Source organism: Carassius auratus, chromosome 13, assembly GCF_003368295.1.
Source record: "Carassius auratus strain Wakin chromosome 13, ASM336829v1, whole genome shotgun sequence".
In the NCBI taxonomy this organism is placed as follows: Eukaryota; Metazoa; Chordata; class Actinopteri; order Cypriniformes; family Cyprinidae; genus Carassius; species Carassius auratus.
Window position 1 is genome coordinate 293,618 of NC_039255.1, and position 19,660 is coordinate 313,277.

Sequence of the window (19,660 nt, forward strand, 5' to 3'; positions counted from 1 at the left end):
GTTTGATCAAAAAGCTGACTAATATTCTAAAATATTTAGATTTGAAACTCGTCTTTTGAATTACTTCTACTTCAAACTAAAGCTCATCAGTCCAGCAAAACATTCAGCACGGCGCCGTTTCCACCGTCAGATGGCGCTGTTGTCCTGAAAAACCTCTGGAGGTGTGACAGCTGATTTGATCTGAAAATTTGTACATGCCACGGCTGGAGTGTGTGTGAGAGTGGGTGAGCGGACCATTCCAGCCCGTGTGTCTCTGTGCGCGTGAGCAGTGATCTGCTGTCATTCATGGGGATCATGTATGGAGATGGAGACCTGCTCGGACCCCCACGGAGGGACTGCACGTGTTACCTGGGACCCCCGACCACCTTGATTCCCATGTAAGAATTTTAAAAAACACATATGCATGAGTAGAGTATGTGTTGTGTTGATATGGAGCTTTAATCAGCATCACTTTTGAGCCGTGACAGATGTAGTAGCTGTGTTTCTATTAAGGGACAGAATGAAAAAAAAAATCGAAACAAATCCCAGCTAGAAGAAAATAAAAACTACTGAGCTCATTACGCTCATGAATGGCGATATAAGTCTCATGCGCATCTGGGTATTCTTAACGATTTCTTTTCATAAGAACAAGGAAGATGTTAGAATGCACAGTTATCTGAAAGTAACTGGCATTTTAATTTATAGCCTAACAAGATGTCAAATAAATTCATAGGAGACTGTAGGAGGAAATAATTCCAGTTATCTTAGATGCAATGCAAAAAGCGTTAGAAAAATGTATATATATATATATATATTTCAGGTAACTCCCTGTATAAAACTGAAAAATAAAGTTAAACTGTTAAAACGGGATTTGCGAAAAGCACCAACAGCGGCGTTGATTGTTTCGGAGACGCGTCAGAGGAAGCTGAATCGCGCGGCTCGCGCACGCCTCCCGGTGGCCAAAAACTGCAGCAGTGGAAACTATATTAACTTATTTGCCATATGCTGTCAAGTCCTGATTCTGTTTCTTGTTTTTATTTATTTATTTATTACATTAGTAGATGCAGATTCACTCAGTTCTTATCTACATTATTGTGAATGTAACTGCCAGCCTCATTTGAACATCATCACCTAACACCATCATCAAAAAAACTGCTTCTAATTTGTTTGTCTGTTTTATTCAACGTTATCTTACAAATGTAATTAAAATTTGTAATTAGTAGCCTATTTATTTATTTGTTTATAGCGCAAAATGTTTTTTTATTATTAGGCTATTATATTCACGTGATTGCCCAATCGTTATTATCACTGTTGTTTTCAGTATTATCATTTGTATTTAAAAAAAAAAGAAAAGAAAAAGCTCTACACTAGGTATGATTTACTTTGAAACTCTTTTACTTTGAAATTGATTTCAAGTAACACATTGAATTAAACACATTATATATACATTTATATATTTAGTGAACTAAAAAATATATAAAATAGTTTATTTCAAATTTGTATAACTATACTTTCTTCTAAATGATGGCCTACTGTACCGGAGTTACACTGTACGGAGCAGCAGTCATGTCTGGTTATCATCTCTCAGCCCCTCTGTCTCGTCTGCTCATAATGCCAGTGGAGGGTGAGGATTCGTGCATCCACCCTCTTTACTCACCGAAACAAAGCTGCGTGCTCCGAAGCCGTTTTACACGGAGTGTTTGTGTTTGACAAACACCCAATCCTCTGTTTAAGGAGGTGGTCTATCCGAGTCCCAATGTAATGAGAGGGTCTGTTTATGTGCCACGCTGTCACTGGCACACCTCACCCTCTGTGTCAAGCGCTCGAAGCCAACGCAATTCCAACTTTGTGTTCTTGTCTTCAGCGGAATGCGTAAATCCCCCGAGGTGAGTCCCAGAAGGCTGTCCGACATCAGCCCACAACTGCTTCAGCTCAAGTACCTGGTGGTGGATGAGTCGATTAAAGAGGACCTGAAGTCATCTCGATCAGTTGAGGACATCAACAGCGCGTCCATCGAGGAGAGGATCTTGAGAATCACGGGCTATTATGGCTATCAGCCGTGGAATGCAGTTTATAAGAGTAAGCAACTCATTTTTACTAATAAATTGATTGTGTGGAACAGCTGTGGAAAACATCAAGCTGTTGAGAGTCTCCTAGAAGAACATTTTACATCTTTACATCTTGCATAGTAGATAGAGTTTAAACTTTGTCTTAAAATAAAAAATATACTCAAATGTGACAGTTGTTGAGATGCGGGAATAACGTTACAAAATGAATGCCAGTAGCATAGATCGGATCATTGGGTCTTGGAAGAATTTGGGAATGTTTGAGTTCATATTTTAGACTTTTAGACCTCTGAAAGTCCGAGTTCAGTATTATTAGGGGTATATCATGATCGGAGCACCCCTAAGTATTATTGAGAATTTCTATTTGCTATTTAGTATTATTTTTGATTTGCTAGCACTGACACTACCGGATGAGAACAAACAGAAGTTGAACTGAATTGAGTTGTATGATGACCAGTGTTGGGTTAATTACCATAATTCGAATGAAAAGTAATTAAATACTCTTAATATGCAATTTAATAACAATTACTTCTGTTATAATTGGATTAAATAATATATAGACAGAACAATTCTATATTAAAAAAACAGATTTTTAAAATGTTATGTTTGCTAAAATGTTTGTTTTTAACGTAACCTTATCCATTAAAATACTTTGGTTAGTTAAATAATAATTATAATTATAATTTTATACTATTTTCTTGAGAAAAATACAATCCTTGTTTTGTTCAACTGGTTGAGGTTGATATTGGATTTAGAAAGTAATTAGTAATAAGTGATACAAAACTTTTGAGAGAGAGTAATTAGTACAGTAATCTAACTACACTGCTGAAGATGTAATTAGTAGCTAGTAATTTATTACTATTTTTGGAGTCATTTACCCAGCACTGATGATGGCACTATTGTCTTCTGTAGAGCTGCTTTCTGAACCTAATTTGTTGATAATTGATATCAACACTGTTATTGATCTGAATTTGAAACCGCATTGAACTGACTCAAGCTCAGTGACACTACTGTCTTCTGTAGAGCTTCTCACGGCTGAAATGAACTTGTTTTATTACTGATGAACTATTTAACCAAATCTGAATCAACACTGAACTGACTTGAGGTGAATAATGAAACTGTTGTCTTTTGAGAGGTGCTTTAGAGTATCATTTGAATCGGTCTCATATCTGAAGAAGTTTGCATCATTATTTCTGTCATTTTCCTGTTTAGTGCTTTGAAACTGCTTTGAAACAATGTGTATTTTATAACGTGTCCACATAAACAAGGGTCACTTGACTCGATCTCTGAAATGCTAGAATAGGCACATGTGAGATTTCCGGGGTCTTATTCTAAGGAGAAACCTCTGAGAAACTAAAGACTTGATGTAATTAGGATGTGGTTTGTTTATTTTGGCACGCTGGCAAATTTATGCTTTTGTTACATGATACATTGAAAGTCTGTATTTAACTTTTCATTATTTGGCATCACAGTGGCCTCAAAAAGTACTTGGACTCTTAACCACACTTAAAAAATTCAGGTCAGTATTAAATAATATTAATAAAAAAAAAAACAAAAAAAACATGCATTTTCAATGATCCCTTTTATTTTGGTAAAATAATTAACATTTTACTAATATATATAAATATATTATATAAACAATTAAGCCGGTAAAATACAGTTATAAGGTGTTATTTAATTGATATAATCATTTATTGATTTATAATCATTTATATAGATTTTTACAATTTATTATCTTATTATTGATCTACCTGTTCACATTTACATTTATGCATGTTTGCAGCATAAAAACATGGGTGAATGTTTGCATTGGTCTGAACAACAACAGCAGACGGGCTAATTGAAAATGCTAATTCATTATCGTGCTGTGCACATATTTATTCAATTAAATCATTGTCTTTTGAAGTTAAATCATGACATTAAGCCATAATCGCAATTCTTGTCTTTCCCTCCTCAAATTTAAGACCTCTTGAAATCATAATTAAGACTTTCTTGTACCATTTAAGACTTTTTATGGCTTTAAATATGCTACAACAAAATTTAAGTCATCTTACAAAACTTTTTAAGGACCCATGGAATCCCTGAAACAGAAAATGTGCACTGCATTAATCATGCATTAATAAAATGTGTGCCATTAAAATGAATTCGCAAAGCGTCATTAACGTGTTAATTTTGACAGCCCTAATATATATATATATATATATATATATATATATATATATATATATATATATATATATATATATATAATAGATTTGTAGCTCATTGCATTTTTATAGCAATTTTTTATTGCATTTTGCATAATTTGGGTTTTAGTTTGTTTGTTTTTCTTTCTTTTTTTGTTGTTGTTTTTTATAATGCATTAAATTCATATTTTTAAGTTAGAAAATACTTTTTGAGGTAACTTTACATATAACTCACAGATATAGGTGGACTGCAGTGTTTACAATTTTTGTTGGGTTCCCAAAGGCCAGGAACTGTGAACTGTGATAAGAGAGTCTTTAGTACATTGGAGGTTGTCTATGATGAGTCTATGTAGAGGAGATGAGGATCATATATATATATATATATATATATATATATTATATATATATATATATATATATATATATATATATATATATATGGAAATTGTTAATGCTGATTGTTAATGCTGTTAGAAAAGTATAAATCATATTTTTGCATCAAAAAATATAGAATCATGTTAACGGCACGGTGTTGTAATCACAGTAGTTTCTTGCATAAGAATTAACTTCACAAACTACTGAGCGAAAACGCAGAGTTTTCTTTCTTGAGTTGATTTGATAAAGTGCTGAGGTTTCAGTCACTGTCAACCTTACAAGACTGTGATAAATGTTCTCAAACATACAAAACTGTGTCGGTTCCCTAACAGCACTGTAGAGTTACACTGCGGCCCTAAATCAACTTCTGTAAACACTTTCTGCCTGTGACTCAAATTTGTGTACTGCAGGGTGTAAAGTTTGTTGTAATATTTGTTATTGTCTTTGTGGTCCCATCAGTGTGAGCTGATTTTATTGCAATGATTATTTTTAGGACTGAGGAATTTAACTGATTTGGAATCTATTTTTAACCTGGGATTTAACTTCATTCACTTATCAATGCTTACTAAGGCAAAAGGCAAGGTTTTTTTTTTTTTTTACCATGTTGCAAGTTAAGATTTGGACATTAATATTGGACTAGAGGAGAAGCGTATGTGTTAAAAGTGGTTAAACGGGAGCTATTTAATATATCTGTCCATTAAAAATGACTCTCACATATTTAATTCACAGTATAAATTCAAAATAATAACAATAATTCAAAGAAAGAAGAAGTCTTCCTAAATAGGAAGAGCATAAAATGTGCAAGGAAGGTGCTGCTCCAGTCTGGATTATAAACAAATTGCATGAAAGCCCAGCAGAAAGTAAATAGTTTTATCTTGCACCACGCTGTAAGTCGATTAACGCGTATACGCATTATGAGGCATTTTCTCCTGATAACCCTGAAAAGAACTTAAATTACACCAAGTTTTGTTGGTACAGAGCAATACATTGCATCTACAGGTAAAAGCAAAGTCTAAAAGTCTTTTTATTTTTTAGATTTTTGATTTTCTACCTTGTGCATTCAGAAGTCTGTAAGTAGTTGAACACTTTCATTAACATCAACAGAGTTGCAAAGGAAGAGGAGCTTTATACTTTTTTCCCCTCTGTAAACGGTGGGTTATGTAAGAGAGGCTCAATGAATTATTTGTGGCATGCATCTCCCACTTTGCTTCATCCTATGCTGCATACAGGAGCTTTGAACATTTTATTGAAATTCTACCAATTGCTGTCTAATGAAACTCTCTTTAGAGGAGAGATTATATATTATATACTGAAAGCTTAGTTCTCTAAGAATTTTATTAAAACTAATGCAATTCAAATGTGAATTATTTTCATTTAGTTTATTCAGAAAATGTAGAAAATGAGTCTTATTGTTCTCACATATGACACACATTATAGAAATATGGTCATAGATCACATAATGGAGTTAAAACTAACATGTAACGGCAAAGTTCATCCCAAAATTAAAATGATCTAATTTTTTACTAAAGATATTTAGTAGAATGTCTAAACTCTTTTTAGAGTCTATTCAGTGAAGGTCAATGGGCCCATTGTTTTGGACACCACTGACGTTGAGACGTTTTTCAAAATATCTCCAATTGTGTTCAACAGAAGGAAATCATACAGGTTTGGAACAACATGAGTAAATGATCCCAGAATTTACATTTTTAGGTGAACTATCCCTTTAATACCCTATTTATATATTCCATATGTTTAATTATTCAGTTTCTTGAAAGATTCTTTTCATCACAGCATGCAACAGAAACCAGTCAGCCCTTTTGCACTCTTTCCACCCTTTTAAACAGACATTATTGTGCCGCGAAAAACACTGTTTTTGATTACTGTCATCAGTTCTTGATTTGATGGAGTAGTATTAGCCTGTAGGTGAATTGAAGTGCTAATGTAATCACAGTCTTACTCTGTTGCTGTGGTGCACTTGAGCTCAGCATTGTCACTCCAGGCTACGCCTGAGGAAACAATTGCAATTAGTGTTCTGTGAGTCACTTTCAGTGTTGGGCAAGTTACTTTTAAAAAGTAATTAGTTACAGTTACTAGTTACTTCTTCCAAAAAGTAACTAAATTAGTAACTCAGTTACAAATTTTTAAAGTAACTAGTTACTTAAGAAAGTAACTATTGCGTTACTTTCAAGTAAAATTAAATTTTAGATGCTCAAACGTGACCCCACCTCTACCCCTCTTTAAAGGAACTTAAAATACATGTGCATGTTCAATTATTTATGATAAATCTGAATATTATAATGAAATGGACACTTAATACAATACATTATTAACAGAAACATGAAACATTGTACACACATCTAAAAAAAAAAGTTGCTGTGGGACAAAGTGAGACTAGCCTCCAATCAAATGGCATGTATGTAGATATTATGTTTATATAGTGGATCAATGCAAATAACACGATAGATTTTTGGGAACTTTTTGATATTTCCTTTTATTGTTTCTTTAATTTCTTGAAGGAAAAAGTAATGTATATACTTCTATTTAGAGAAGGCTACTTTTGGATTATTTGGGCTCGTCGCCATACCTGTCTCTCGTTGACTGACTGGCTTGTGTTGTTCGTTGTGTGTCCTGTCCTGTCCGATGATGGGTCGTTCGCGAATGAGCGTTAGTGATGATGGATCGACTCGTTCGCGAATGAGCTTTTGATGAGTCGTTCGCGATTCGCGAATGAGCCGACTCTAAGAGCCGGCTTTTTTAGTTGAACTTCGGGAGCTGGCTCGCATATCTGAAGAGCCAACTCTATTTTTTTCAAATTTAGCCTATAGAAATTAAATAATTATGTAATAAAAATTGAAATATTATAGTCAAAGTCATTTAAAGAGCCGTTTGTGAGCCAAAGAGCCGGCTCTTTTCAGTGAGCTGAGTCAAAAGAGCCGAATTCCCATCACTACTATGCGTGCTTTCGAAAACCCGCCCAACTCTACCTCTGATTGGCTTACAATGAAATTTTACTCTACCTCAGCCAATCGTCAGCATTTATGCGCTTGTCTCGTGCTCTGCCCACTAACCAAGGAAGAACAGTAAAAAAAAGTATTTGCCTCTCGCTCAGAGATCTAGTTGGTCTGATGAAAAAAAAAAAAAACAGCTTCATCATCAGTTATAGTAACGCGCCGCATTTTTTGGCAGTAACGGTAACGGCGTTATTAAGATGAGAAGAGTAATCAATTAGATTACTCGTTACTGGAAAAAGTAATGCCGTTAGTAACGCCGTTATTTATAACGCCGTTATTCCCATCACTGGTCACTTTAGATAAAAAGAATTCACTCACTAATAACTAGCCTAACTAACAAGCTGATTAAATGCTGAATGCAAAACTCCATAAAATGTGTCATTAGCAGTAATGTAAACAAATATAGATGCAAACAGAAGGTTTAGAAGTAGAAATTGTAGTGCTTACAGTAGGTCCCCAGTATCACTGAAATGGGAGACAGTAAGGTTGTTGTAATATTTGTTATAGTCTGTGTGGTCCCATCAGTGTGAGCTGATTTTATTGTAATGATTATTTTTTATAAATTATTATTTTTATAATTATAAGTTTTATTTAACTTTGGAATTTTGGGAATTAAAATGAATGATTTTGTTATTATTATTATTGCTTTTACTTATTAATCGTTACTAAGGCAAACGTCATGCTACTGTTTAAATTAGGGTTAGGGATTTGAAATAACCCATGAGACTAATATTAAAGGCATAATTCACCCAAAAAATTAAATAACTTTACTTGTTACTTACCTGTATGAGTTTCTTCTGCTGAACACAAATGCTGATATTTTGAAGAATGTTGGTAACCTAAAATCAGCATACGTGTAGGAGGACCACCAGAGCAATGTATGACTAATAACATGAATCATTCTGAACTACAATACTAATCTGTTTGTTCTGAAATTATTGTGGAACTTTGTGTCTTGGTTTTCAGTCGAACTGAATGATCAATTATAAACCAGTTTATTTCAATGCATCTTCATGTTGTGCTCATTATAGGACTGGCTTATATCTCTCAGCTCATATGATGTTAAATGGTTCATGGCTAAAAATGAAACCGCAAAAAATTGTCTCAGATAAGATTAACTTGTACCGTCATGAATTATGTACTGAGTTCTGGAGGGGATAGACTGGGAAAAGATTATGACTTCATATCTGTCCAGCATCTTGGGGCATGATCTGCTGCCATATAGAGAGATAGAGAGAGAGAGAGAGAGAGAGAGAGAGAGAGATAGATAGATAGAGAGATAGAGAGATAGATAGATGTTGGTGATTGTCTCACTTGATGTGTTACAGCGATTTGATTTGTTAATTTACAGTGTCTCTCTCTCTTGCTCTTTGGACTCATGCCTCATGCTCATATGGCGTGTTTATCCATTGATTGGATTCTCCAAAAGTTCCAGCTCTGCTCTAAACGAGGTCAGACTGATCCCCAATGAAGAGCGTCAGTCTCTCTCACACAATCACACATACACTCCTCCCTTTGTTTTTTCACACTGCTTATCAGTCAATTGTGTTTATATTTCTAAGTAGCAAAGTGCTAAACAGGAAAGAAAGTTTGTAGTATTCTTAGCTGCCACTGTGTGAAAATACAAAAGTTTGGTGTGCGTTAACCAAGATTAATTTCATGCAGAGTCTTGTATCTGAGAAAAGAATTAAAACAAACGAGCTGAAAAGATGCAGAAAGTGATGAAAAAAATAAACCTTGTTTACCTCTTCTCATCTTTCTAGGGAGCTTTGTGAGCTTGGAAATGGTGTTATTTATATGCACATATGGATTTTTTCCCAACAGAGGCTTTGGATCAAATAAAGGTCACAGGCATCAGAGGTGTGGGTTTGAACCCTGGGCTTTATCAGTGATAAAGGCTGGATTGGTAATCGGGTATACTGGGCATTTCCCTGGTGGGCCGACACACTTAAGGGGCCCACCAGAATGTTTTTATTTATTCATTTATTTTATTTTTGTTTTTGCTGAGGACCATCGCACAGGGAAAATGAGCAGCCAGTGGCCCATTGGTTTGTTTCCTGTACACAATGCACTATAGACGGAGCGATGAAGTATTTTGCTCTGCCTATATAAAGATCGCTTCATCCCAACATTTTCCTCATCGGCTTTTCCCATGTTTTTACTACAGCGTTATTAAAAACAGCCTTGCTCTGCAATAAAAATCGGGCCAGAAAGCCAAGCAGGAGAAGAAGGAGAGCGTAGTTGAATCGTTAATTGTACTTGATAGAAAAATGTAAACATCTTGATTAATCATCAGTTAAAGGAGCTTGCAGTATCTAAAAATCTATATTTTATATGCAAGTCCAGACAGACAGATAGATGTGAACCCAACATCAGTCTGTGCTGAAAACTGTTGCTAAAATTGGCTCTCTGTGTCTTTTTGATTTATAACCTAACCTGAAAACACTGGTTAAACCCTCCTGCTGGGCAGTCTGTTTGATGGTTACCAGGAAAGAATGACAGTCATCTCAGAAAGGTCAGCTAGGTGCTAGAAAACCCAAACCCATGGAAGTACAATCAGGATAAAGCCGTGGGAGAGATTTCAGAAAAGAGAGGATGAGAAAGAGTTGCTCTTTCGGTCCCAGTGAATCTCTCTTTCATGTGCACAGACACTTAATGTTCCATAGTCATAGTTACAACCATAGTTTTGTCAGATACAACTGCCTGCTTGTGAAAAGATAGATATCAATTGCTTGCTCTTTTCAGAATAAAAATAAAATACCTCAGGAACGAATGTATGCCATGAATGTTCTTTCAAAAATTAAATAACCATTTATGGTATTATGAAAAATACCAGGGCAGTCTAAAAATACAGATTTTCCAAATAACTGCGATGTTCATTTCAGCTTTCAACATCTGATTTAAAGGTCTGCTTTCTTTAGTAGATGCATGGGAATTTGTGTTTAATAATATTTGTATTACACCATACACAAAATGAACAAACAATACACTTTTTATCGCTATTCAGTTGTAAGTGAATATGCCCTCTGTAAAGTAAAAACATTTAGTAAATTTGGAACGTTTTAGTCTTAAAGCATGTTATGCATTGAAATATTCTTTATTAATCTATATGAAGGAATATAACACTGAATCAGAAATTCTAATAATAGTAAAAAACAGTGCAGATTCCCAGCCTTAGTAACTTGTTGATTCCATAGATATCGACATTCTTTATGCTCAGGTACAAGTAAAATTATACTCACTAAAGTGTAAAGCACAAACATTACTGCTGCTTGCATTAAGAAAAACGCAATAGTACAACTTTTTCCTTGACACTACTGTGAGAGGGAGTACTGTGGAACATTTGCAATAATTTTGCCTAAAAATGAAACCACTTCAGAAAGAATTAGAAACTAATGATTTGGTCTCTGATCAAATACTGTTCTCTGATGAAAACACATGAGAAGTTCTAGAAAGTTTTGTGCAGATGGTTCTTGAGTGGATTTTAGAAGGTGGATGAACTTTAAATAAATACCTGCTTTACTTTCAGCATTTTTTTGTTTTTGCTTTCTGTCGGTTTCCATCTTTTTCTTGCATTCATGGGAGAATGATGGATGGATGATTACTTGATTACCTATAACAAAGTGCAAAGTGCAACTAGCTATTTCGGAGTATTCGAGAAGGTTTTGTTGAAAGGATACTGTAATTTGCAATAGACTAGTGGATTTAGTGATGCTCACAACAACAACAACAACAACAACAACAACATCATATCTATGTATTGCTATGTCTATCGTTCTAGCATTCGTTCTATCAATTTATATTGTTCTGTCATTCTAAATAACTCTGTGCATAAGGCCTATAAATATTAAAACTTGTAGACTTTTTACACTTGTATATTTTGTCAACCATTTTAGTCACAGTCTGGATTCCTGCATATACAGTAGGTGAATACATCTCACAAAACATCTTTCTACCTTATTTATTGAACCAACAGTGTAAATATTTTAACCTGTCCTCTTGGGTGTTTGAGAACTGGGAGAACAACTGACTCCTGTATGCTCGTATCTTGAATTGCAACACGTCTGTTTCTGTCAGCATCAGGCACATGGGCAGATGCTTGTGCCAAACTGATCACTGATTAGCATGAAAAATTAGCAGCGCTTTAAAACACAAATCAGATGCCAGCCTGCCAGGACACTTCAGCGAGCTCTGACCAGCGAGTCAGTGTGTGTAAAGTCGTTGTGGTCCCAGCGTGTGTAATACACACCACAGCACGGCTCCATGCACACATGCAATTAGAGCAATGATGGTGACATATCCAACACGACAGCCAATGGGGGAAGGGAGAAAGAAGAGACGGAAATAAAATACCCTCCACAGCCCCCCTCAGGCAGGCATTCCCCTGCCCACCCAGTCCTATTCTGCATTAGTACCACGATTTTCCATCCTCTTTTTCATCATCATTATCATCATCAACTAGGAATGAGTCATGTTGCTAAGACTGACTGCATGCTTTACAGTATGTCAATCCAGATTTAAGCAGCATATTTTCAGTGGCTTTTTATTTTATTTTTTTCCCTGGCTCTTCAGCATTGGAAAGGTCATGCATTTACTTTCTTGTCAGTATGGAAGGTACAGAATCTTGACTCACAGATTCGCCATGCACAACTGAGAAAACTGAGAACTGAACTGAAATGTGTTTCTTATATGCAAGTCCAGTGTAAAGATTAATTCAAAAGGGAGCCATTTGTAGATTTGTTTTCTTTGAAAATCATTATATGGGGTATTCAGTGGCACTGAATTGCACCCATGGATAGTGCCATTTATTTGCATTTGTTTTAGTGCCAGATCCACTAAAGCAATTATGCAAACCAGCAAACAAAAACAGCAATAATGGCTCAACCAGTAGTTTGAGTTTGTCCAACCAATGGTAGACAGGTAGGTGTGTTCACGAAAAATGTCCGAAGAAAGACTATAGAGACACTTTGCTGACACTATGACACATTTCAGCTTTAATTAAGCACAACATATGAATGCTGCTGAAATGTGAATGCCGAAGCAATGGAGTTTAAGATAAATTTAGTGGAGGAGGTTTAAACAACAGAGGCGAAAAGATTTAGGTTTTGCATCTTTTAAATCTTCAGTTTCAGTCATTTTGAATGTACAATGAATAGTTTATGAGTTTCTTGTAAGGGAAAAGCACTGAATATTATTTGAACTTCTGAAAAATGGTGCTTATCTTTGTCATAATCATCATTAAGGATTAAGTGAACCTGTTCTGAACTTGTTGCAGAAGTGAAAGTATTAGTATTGTTCCCGTGGCTCAGTGGTAGAGCATTCTGTTAGCAGTGCAAAATGTCATGGCATCAATTCCCAGGCAACACACATGCTGGTAAAAAAAAAAATATATATAATAATAATAATAATAATAATAATAATAAATAATATATAGGGCCGGGACTTTAACGCGTTAATTGAGATTAATTAATTACACAAAAAATAACGCGTTAACTAAGATTAATTAATTACAGAAAAAAAAAATTCACGCAATTTTTAATAACTTATTTTTGCACCGCGGAACGTTTCTCACTGGACGCATTTCGGCGGACCGATTATACTGGAGCACCAACTAGCGTTCGCATCATAGTTCGCATATCACCGCAGCACATCGAGCCTCAAGTATCACCTAAACGCAAAACATATAGCAGCTAGCGTGGACTTTACACTTTATGTTGAACTATGTATTATTTTGTTGGTGCAACAGTTTATGTTGAACTCTTTATTGTTTTGGCCAAGGTTATTAAGAGTTGGACTTGAGTATGTTATGGCCTCTGAAGCAACAGAGAGATGTTTTCTAATAGTCAGTGTTTCCAATGTTCTTAATGTACTTGACAGTATTGTGTTTTACTTTAAAAAAAAAACACTTTACAGAAGATTCCAGCACCTATAAGCTTCCTGAATTTCTGAAATGTACTATTTCTAAATTGTTTCTAAATATGCTATTGCTACACTTCATGGCAAAAATTGCACTGGTCTGCTAGACTTGGTTGAACAAAAATAAACAATATTTTGTTGCTTAAGCTTATGTATTCAGTCATTATTCAATGGTATACTATAAATCCATGTGAAAAAAATTATTTCTCACTGTTCTCAGGTCAAATATTGATATGCGATTAAAATGTGATTAATTTCGATTAATTAATTGCAAAGCCTCTAATTAATTAGATTAATTTTTTTAATCGAGTCCCGGCCCATATATATATATATATATATATATATATATATATATATATAGACACACACACACAGTAAGTTGCTTTGGATAAAAGCATCTGCTAAATGCATAAAAAGTCAAAAGTATTAGATGAACAGACTAAAGATGTTGTCACCTCATGTCTCTTCCCCTCAAACCCTAGACTCTTAGTCCAACAAAAATGAAAAGCTTTAACAAAATAAATAAAAAGAACAGTTTTTCCCCCCTCCAAATCCTGCAGAATAGATATTCAATCTAGTCTGTAGTTCTCAAGTACTGGATTGCAACCCAAACATAGGTTCCGGGTTTGATAGGATTGCAGAGAGAAAGGGAAATTGGTGCATAGTTAGAAAAACATGTTATAGGTAATTCCTTCATGTGCATATTCATAGCAAATGCTAATACAATATTTGGCTTATAGAGTTTGTTTCATGTGTTAGGTTTATTTAATGTGGTGCTGCTGTTTGTGAATTTACAAAATTGCCTTTTGTCCAATTCATGGCAATATTTAGGGCCCGAGCACCAGTGGTGCAAAAAGTGATACAAAAATACTCCTTCCGGTTTGTCACAAGTTTCGGAAAGTTTTTTTCGAGTATGGCTCTGTGTGACGTTAGATGGAGCGGAATTTCCTTATATGGGTCCTAAGTCACGTCTGCCGGAAGAGCGCACGCTACCGTATAGCAGAGCAATGAGAGCACAACAGACTTCACTGATCAGAGCGAGAGACCGAATTGTCACAAAAGAAGTGTGTTTTTGGTTGCCAGGGCAAGACAACCCTGCACAGATTACCAAAAAAAAAAAAAAAAAACAGCATTAGGGAACCAGTGGATGAAGTTTATTTTTACAGAGCATCAACGGAGTTTTGCAAGTGTTTTTGTTTGTTCCCTGCATTTCGAAGATGCTTGTTTTACAAACAAGGCCCAGTTTGACGACGGATTTGCACATCGTTTATTTCTTAAGGATGATGCAGTCCCAACGAAAAAGGGTCACGATCGTGTGTTGGAACCGCAGGCGGTGAGTAAAACTGCTTCAAATATCTCTGTGTTGTTAACATAGCTATCGGCGCATAAGCACATCAAGTAAACAACATGCGATGTTGGCATCAAACTGCACTTTCCACATATACACCTAAAAAAAAAAAAAAAAGACGACATAAAGTGGAACGTAGTCATTTTCCAAAACCGCAGTACATACCACATAGAGACGTCGTTGCTGCTCTTGTTAAATTTCAGCCTCTGGATCTGATTCTGGATCATAAATATACGCTGAATCTGACTGTTAGCCATGGTTTGTTTTGGATGATGTTTTTTTTTCCTCACAGTTATGTCACAGCTTCCAAACGCTCTCAAGGCAAAAGCCTACTGGCGCTCATGATTCCTTAGCTCCGCCCACACGTCACACCTCCAGTCGCTCTGGTTTTTCCAGGAAAAAAGGTACAGACTATCTTTCTCTTATAAATATAATAAAACTAAAGACTTTTTGGAGTTATGAAGGATGCAGTACTAGACTATAGGTACTCAAGATTAACAAGATATTGAGTGAAAACAAGCATTTCACCCCCCCCCCCCCCCCTTTAATGTTGCATTTTAAGGGCAATTTGTTTACTTTTGTACAGCAAGCATGTCTAGTGCTGTGTTTGGTCTCTATTGATGTTCAAGGTAAAATCAGGCTACTACAGCGAAATTTTAGTCTAGTTTCAGATTGCTCTTGCCATTGTAGCTTGTTATTCAGAACAAGATGATGGCTTGTAGCATCTTTCTGATTTTCTCCTCTTCAACTTTCCAAGTTAGATTACGGGCATACCTACTCCGGTTCTTTTGAAAGCAGTCCTAAAACACCAGCTGCAGCATTGGAGGATACACAACCTTAGATGCATGATTAGAACCCTGCATGATCACTGTTGAAAGAGCTCATCCTGAACGGCAAAGAAAAACAGAGCACAGATAGAGATCAAAGAGCTAAGGGACAGTAATGTATAAAGCTCTGGCGAAGGAAAAAAAAAAAGCTTCTCTCCCCAGCTAATATTTGTAAAGCTGATGAGCCATAAACTTTTAAAGCATCAGTAAAAGAGATTTGAAATCTCATCGATGCTGAGCTCAGTACTGGAGATTATTGCATATTCCATTATAATAATATAATAATTAAGATTCATTATCTCCTAAAGGAATAGTTCACCAAAAAAAAATAGTTCTTTACTGGAGTTACATTAGCAGGTTTCACTAGACTCAAGTTAATTCCTTTGTTTTAATTTTTAACCTTGCTAAATGGAACAAGTTATGTATCTGTTCTGTTGGACTTAACCAACTTCAGTTTAAATGCAAACCCTCCTTCGCATCACTCCAGCTCTGTCAAATTGATTTCGGAGGCCTTCCGTGCCTTGTTATATTATTTATTTTCTCTCTTCATCTGTGTCTGCATCATTGCATAAATTTCCTCATTTTTCTCCCCCTAAGTTTCCGCAATGCCTTCTGGTAATGCAGCCATGACAGGAAAACAACATTTAATTTTCCTTCATGACAGAATGCCACTAAAGAATTAGAATGACTCAAAGGAAAGGAAATGAAATTATAGATTCTTTCTTTCTTTTCTTTTAAACGCCATACCAGCTTCTAAGGCTATATTCATGGCGAGAATAAGATACAACCAATCAAAGGAAGGCTATAAAAGATGTTTTACATTTATTTCCTCTAGAAATCTTAGGACCATGTTCGGATTCACTTGATTAAAAATTTTTCCAAAAGTATCAACGGAATAAAAAAGGTTTCTCACAGGGGCAGATGTAATACAATCTAGAAGGATATGTTTAATGGACAATGAATTCTGACAAAATGAACATTTTGGAGGATTTTCTCCTAAGAGTAAAAATTTATGTGTAATTTTTGAATGTCCTATTCTACATCGTGTATAGATGACTTGATTCCAACGATTCTCAAAACAGAGGTTACGTTTTTTCTTCACATCAGGATTTATTTCATGCAACTTATTATTTAGACATTGATCCCATTCTGATTGCCATTTATTTCTGATGTATTCATTTATCGTTTGTTTTAAGTCTGTAAAAGGTATAAAACTATTTACTAATTCTGCGGATAGTGCTTCTTTTGCTGCACTGTCTGCTTTCTCATTTCCAGCAATTCCTGAGTGTCCAGGTACCCAGCAAAAGTAGATGCTAAAAGCCTTTGATATGAGCATTGATAATTTAACGAAGATCTTGACTACTGTTGGATGATCAGTTTTCAAACTTTCCAGTGAATCCAGGCATGATTTTGAGTCAGTCATTATTAAGAATTTCTTTTGTGAAGAAGTTTCAATAAATTTTAATGCCAGCAATAAAGCATTTGCTTCTGCAGTGAAGATTGAACTTTGATCTGGAATACGTATACCTTGATGTACTTCATTCGTTGCAAAAGCTGCCGCTACCTGGTTTCCAGATTTGGATCCATCTGTGTATATTAGAGTATACTGAGGATACATATCTCTTATTTCTAAAAATTGTAGCTGATAATCATTTGGATGTGTTTCCGATTTTTGATTCTTTGATAAATCCAACAAAATAAAGGTTTTTTTGATATCCCAAGGGGGAATTTTGCAAAAGTGGGTTTGTTCCAAGATGTTTAAATCTACTTTGAGATTTTCCAGATGAGGTTTTATACGTAGACCAAATGGACGAATATGATTTGGTTTTCTTTCATACATTATTGAATACTGGACTGTAAAAACTGCCGGATGTGCTGGATTTCCTTTATTTGTTTTTAATTTGATTGCATATTGTAAGGCCAACTTTAATCGTCTGTTTTCCAAGGAAGGTTCATTGGCTTCTACATATAAACTTTGAATTGGTGATGTTCTATATGCTCCCAAAGCTAATCGTATGCCTTGATGATGTATAGTATCCAATGCTTGTATATATGATTTCCTGGCAGATCCATAAACAATACTCCCATAGTCCAGCTTCGATCGGATCAAAGTTCTATATAAGTTCATAAGTGATGTCATATCTGCTCCCCATTTAGTTTTGGACAAAACCTTTAAGATGTTCAGGTCTTTAGAACACTTCTTTTTAAGCATTTTGATATGTGGAATAAATGACAGCTTATTGTCAAAGATTATGCCAAGGAATTTAGTCTCCTTTGCGACTTCAATGGGAATACCATCCAAAAATAATTCTGGTTCATTATGCAATGAATGAAGTTGACAAAAATGCATACAGACAGTTTTTGTTTGTGAAAATTTAAAGCCATTCTGTACTGACCATGAGAGCATTTTATTTATTTTTAGTTGGATTTTTCGTTCAATAGTGTTTATATGCTTGCTTCTATAACAAATGCAGATGTCATCTACATATAAACTGCAAAGAACATCTGAACCAATAACCTGAGCAATACTGTCTATTTTTATACTAAAAAGAGTAACTGATAAAATACTTCCTTGAGGTACTCCAAGTTCTTGTTTATGCGGGTCGGACACAGTATTGTCAACCTTGACTCTAAAGATTCTATTCGAAAGAAATCTTTCAATAAAAATTGGCAAACGACCTCTAAAATTTAGTCGATACAGATCCTTTAAGATTCCATACTTCCAAGTGGTATCATAGGCTTTTTCCAAGTCGAAAAAAACAGCCACAGCATGTTCTTTCTTAATAAACGCATCACGGATATAACTTTCAAGATTGACAAGGTGATCTGTTGTACTTCGACCTTTCCTAAAACCACATTGAGCCTTACTTATAAGATGTTTGGATTCCAGGCACCAGACTAGACGATCATTTACCATCCTCTCCATAGTTTTACATAGACAACTGGTTAAAGCTATAGGTCGATAATTTACAGGATCACTATGGTCTTTTCCTGGTTTTGGGATAGGAATAATTTCAGCTTCAAGCCAAGAAGATGGGATATTTCCTGATATCCAAATAGAGTTAAAAGTTCCCAGAAGCTTCTTCAGAAAGAGGTGAGGTAAGTTCTTTATAAACTGATAATGAATTTTATCTGGTCCAACCGCTGTATCATGGGATTTCCTAATGGCTCGTTGTAGCTCTTCCATGGAAAAATTCTGATTGTATGGCTCCAAATTATTTGAAATAAAATTTATTTTCTCTTTCTCTTGTTGAATTTGGAATGTTCTAAAAGCAGGAGAACAGTTCTCAAAAGATGAATTCTTTTCAAAAGTTCTTGCTAGAATATTTGCAATATCTTGTTTTGAAGTCAAGAGTAAACCATGTTGCTTGATGTGTTGTATTTGCGAACCAATGGTTTCACCCTTCATTTTCCGTATCAAGTTCCAGATTTTGGTTGAAGGAGTATTAGGTGATATACTGGCAACAAAATTTCTCCAGCTTTCCTTCTTAACTTCATTGATAGTTCTTCTTGCTTTTGCTCTAGCAATTTTGAGTTTAATAAGATTTTCAGTTGATGGACGTTTGTAGAAATATCTTTCAGCTTTTTTCCTTTCTTTAATAACTTCTTTACATTTATCATCAAACCATGGGAGTTGTTTAGATTTTTTGTTTAATGATGTTTTTGGGACTGTATCATTTGCAATAGACATTAGTGTATCTGTAAAATTTTCCAAGGCATCTGGCCTGTTCTCCACAAAATGTGTAAATCTCTCATAACATAGAGCTTGAAATTGATACCAGTTAGCTTTTTTGATTTTCCATCTTTGTGTTTTTGCTTCTTCTTCTTTTCCTTTAAAAGTAATGATTATTGGAAAATGGTCACTTCCACAAAGGTCATCCAATACTTTCCATGATAAATCTAAAAAAACTTCTGGTTGACATATTGTTAGATCAATTGCAGAATAAGTTCC

The 19,660-nt window shown here is 35.1% G+C and overlaps 1 protein-coding gene across 2 annotated transcripts in view; it reads left to right on the top strand.

The window, feature by feature from the left end:
* Positions 1 to 211: 211 nt before the first annotated feature.
* Positions 212 to 19,660, top strand: part of LOC113112276 (putative thiamine transporter SLC35F3) — a 49,693-nt gene continuing 30,244 nt past the window's right edge. For both annotated transcript variants that reach the window (XM_026277685.1, XM_026277686.1), the window contains exons 1-2: positions 212 to 377; positions 1,844 to 2,058. In XM_026277685.1, coding sequence (XP_026133470.1) covers positions 286 to 377; positions 1,844 to 2,058 — 307 coding nt within the window. In that variant the 5' untranslated portion in view covers positions 212 to 285. The remainder of the gene's footprint in view (positions 378 to 1,843; positions 2,059 to 19,660) is intronic.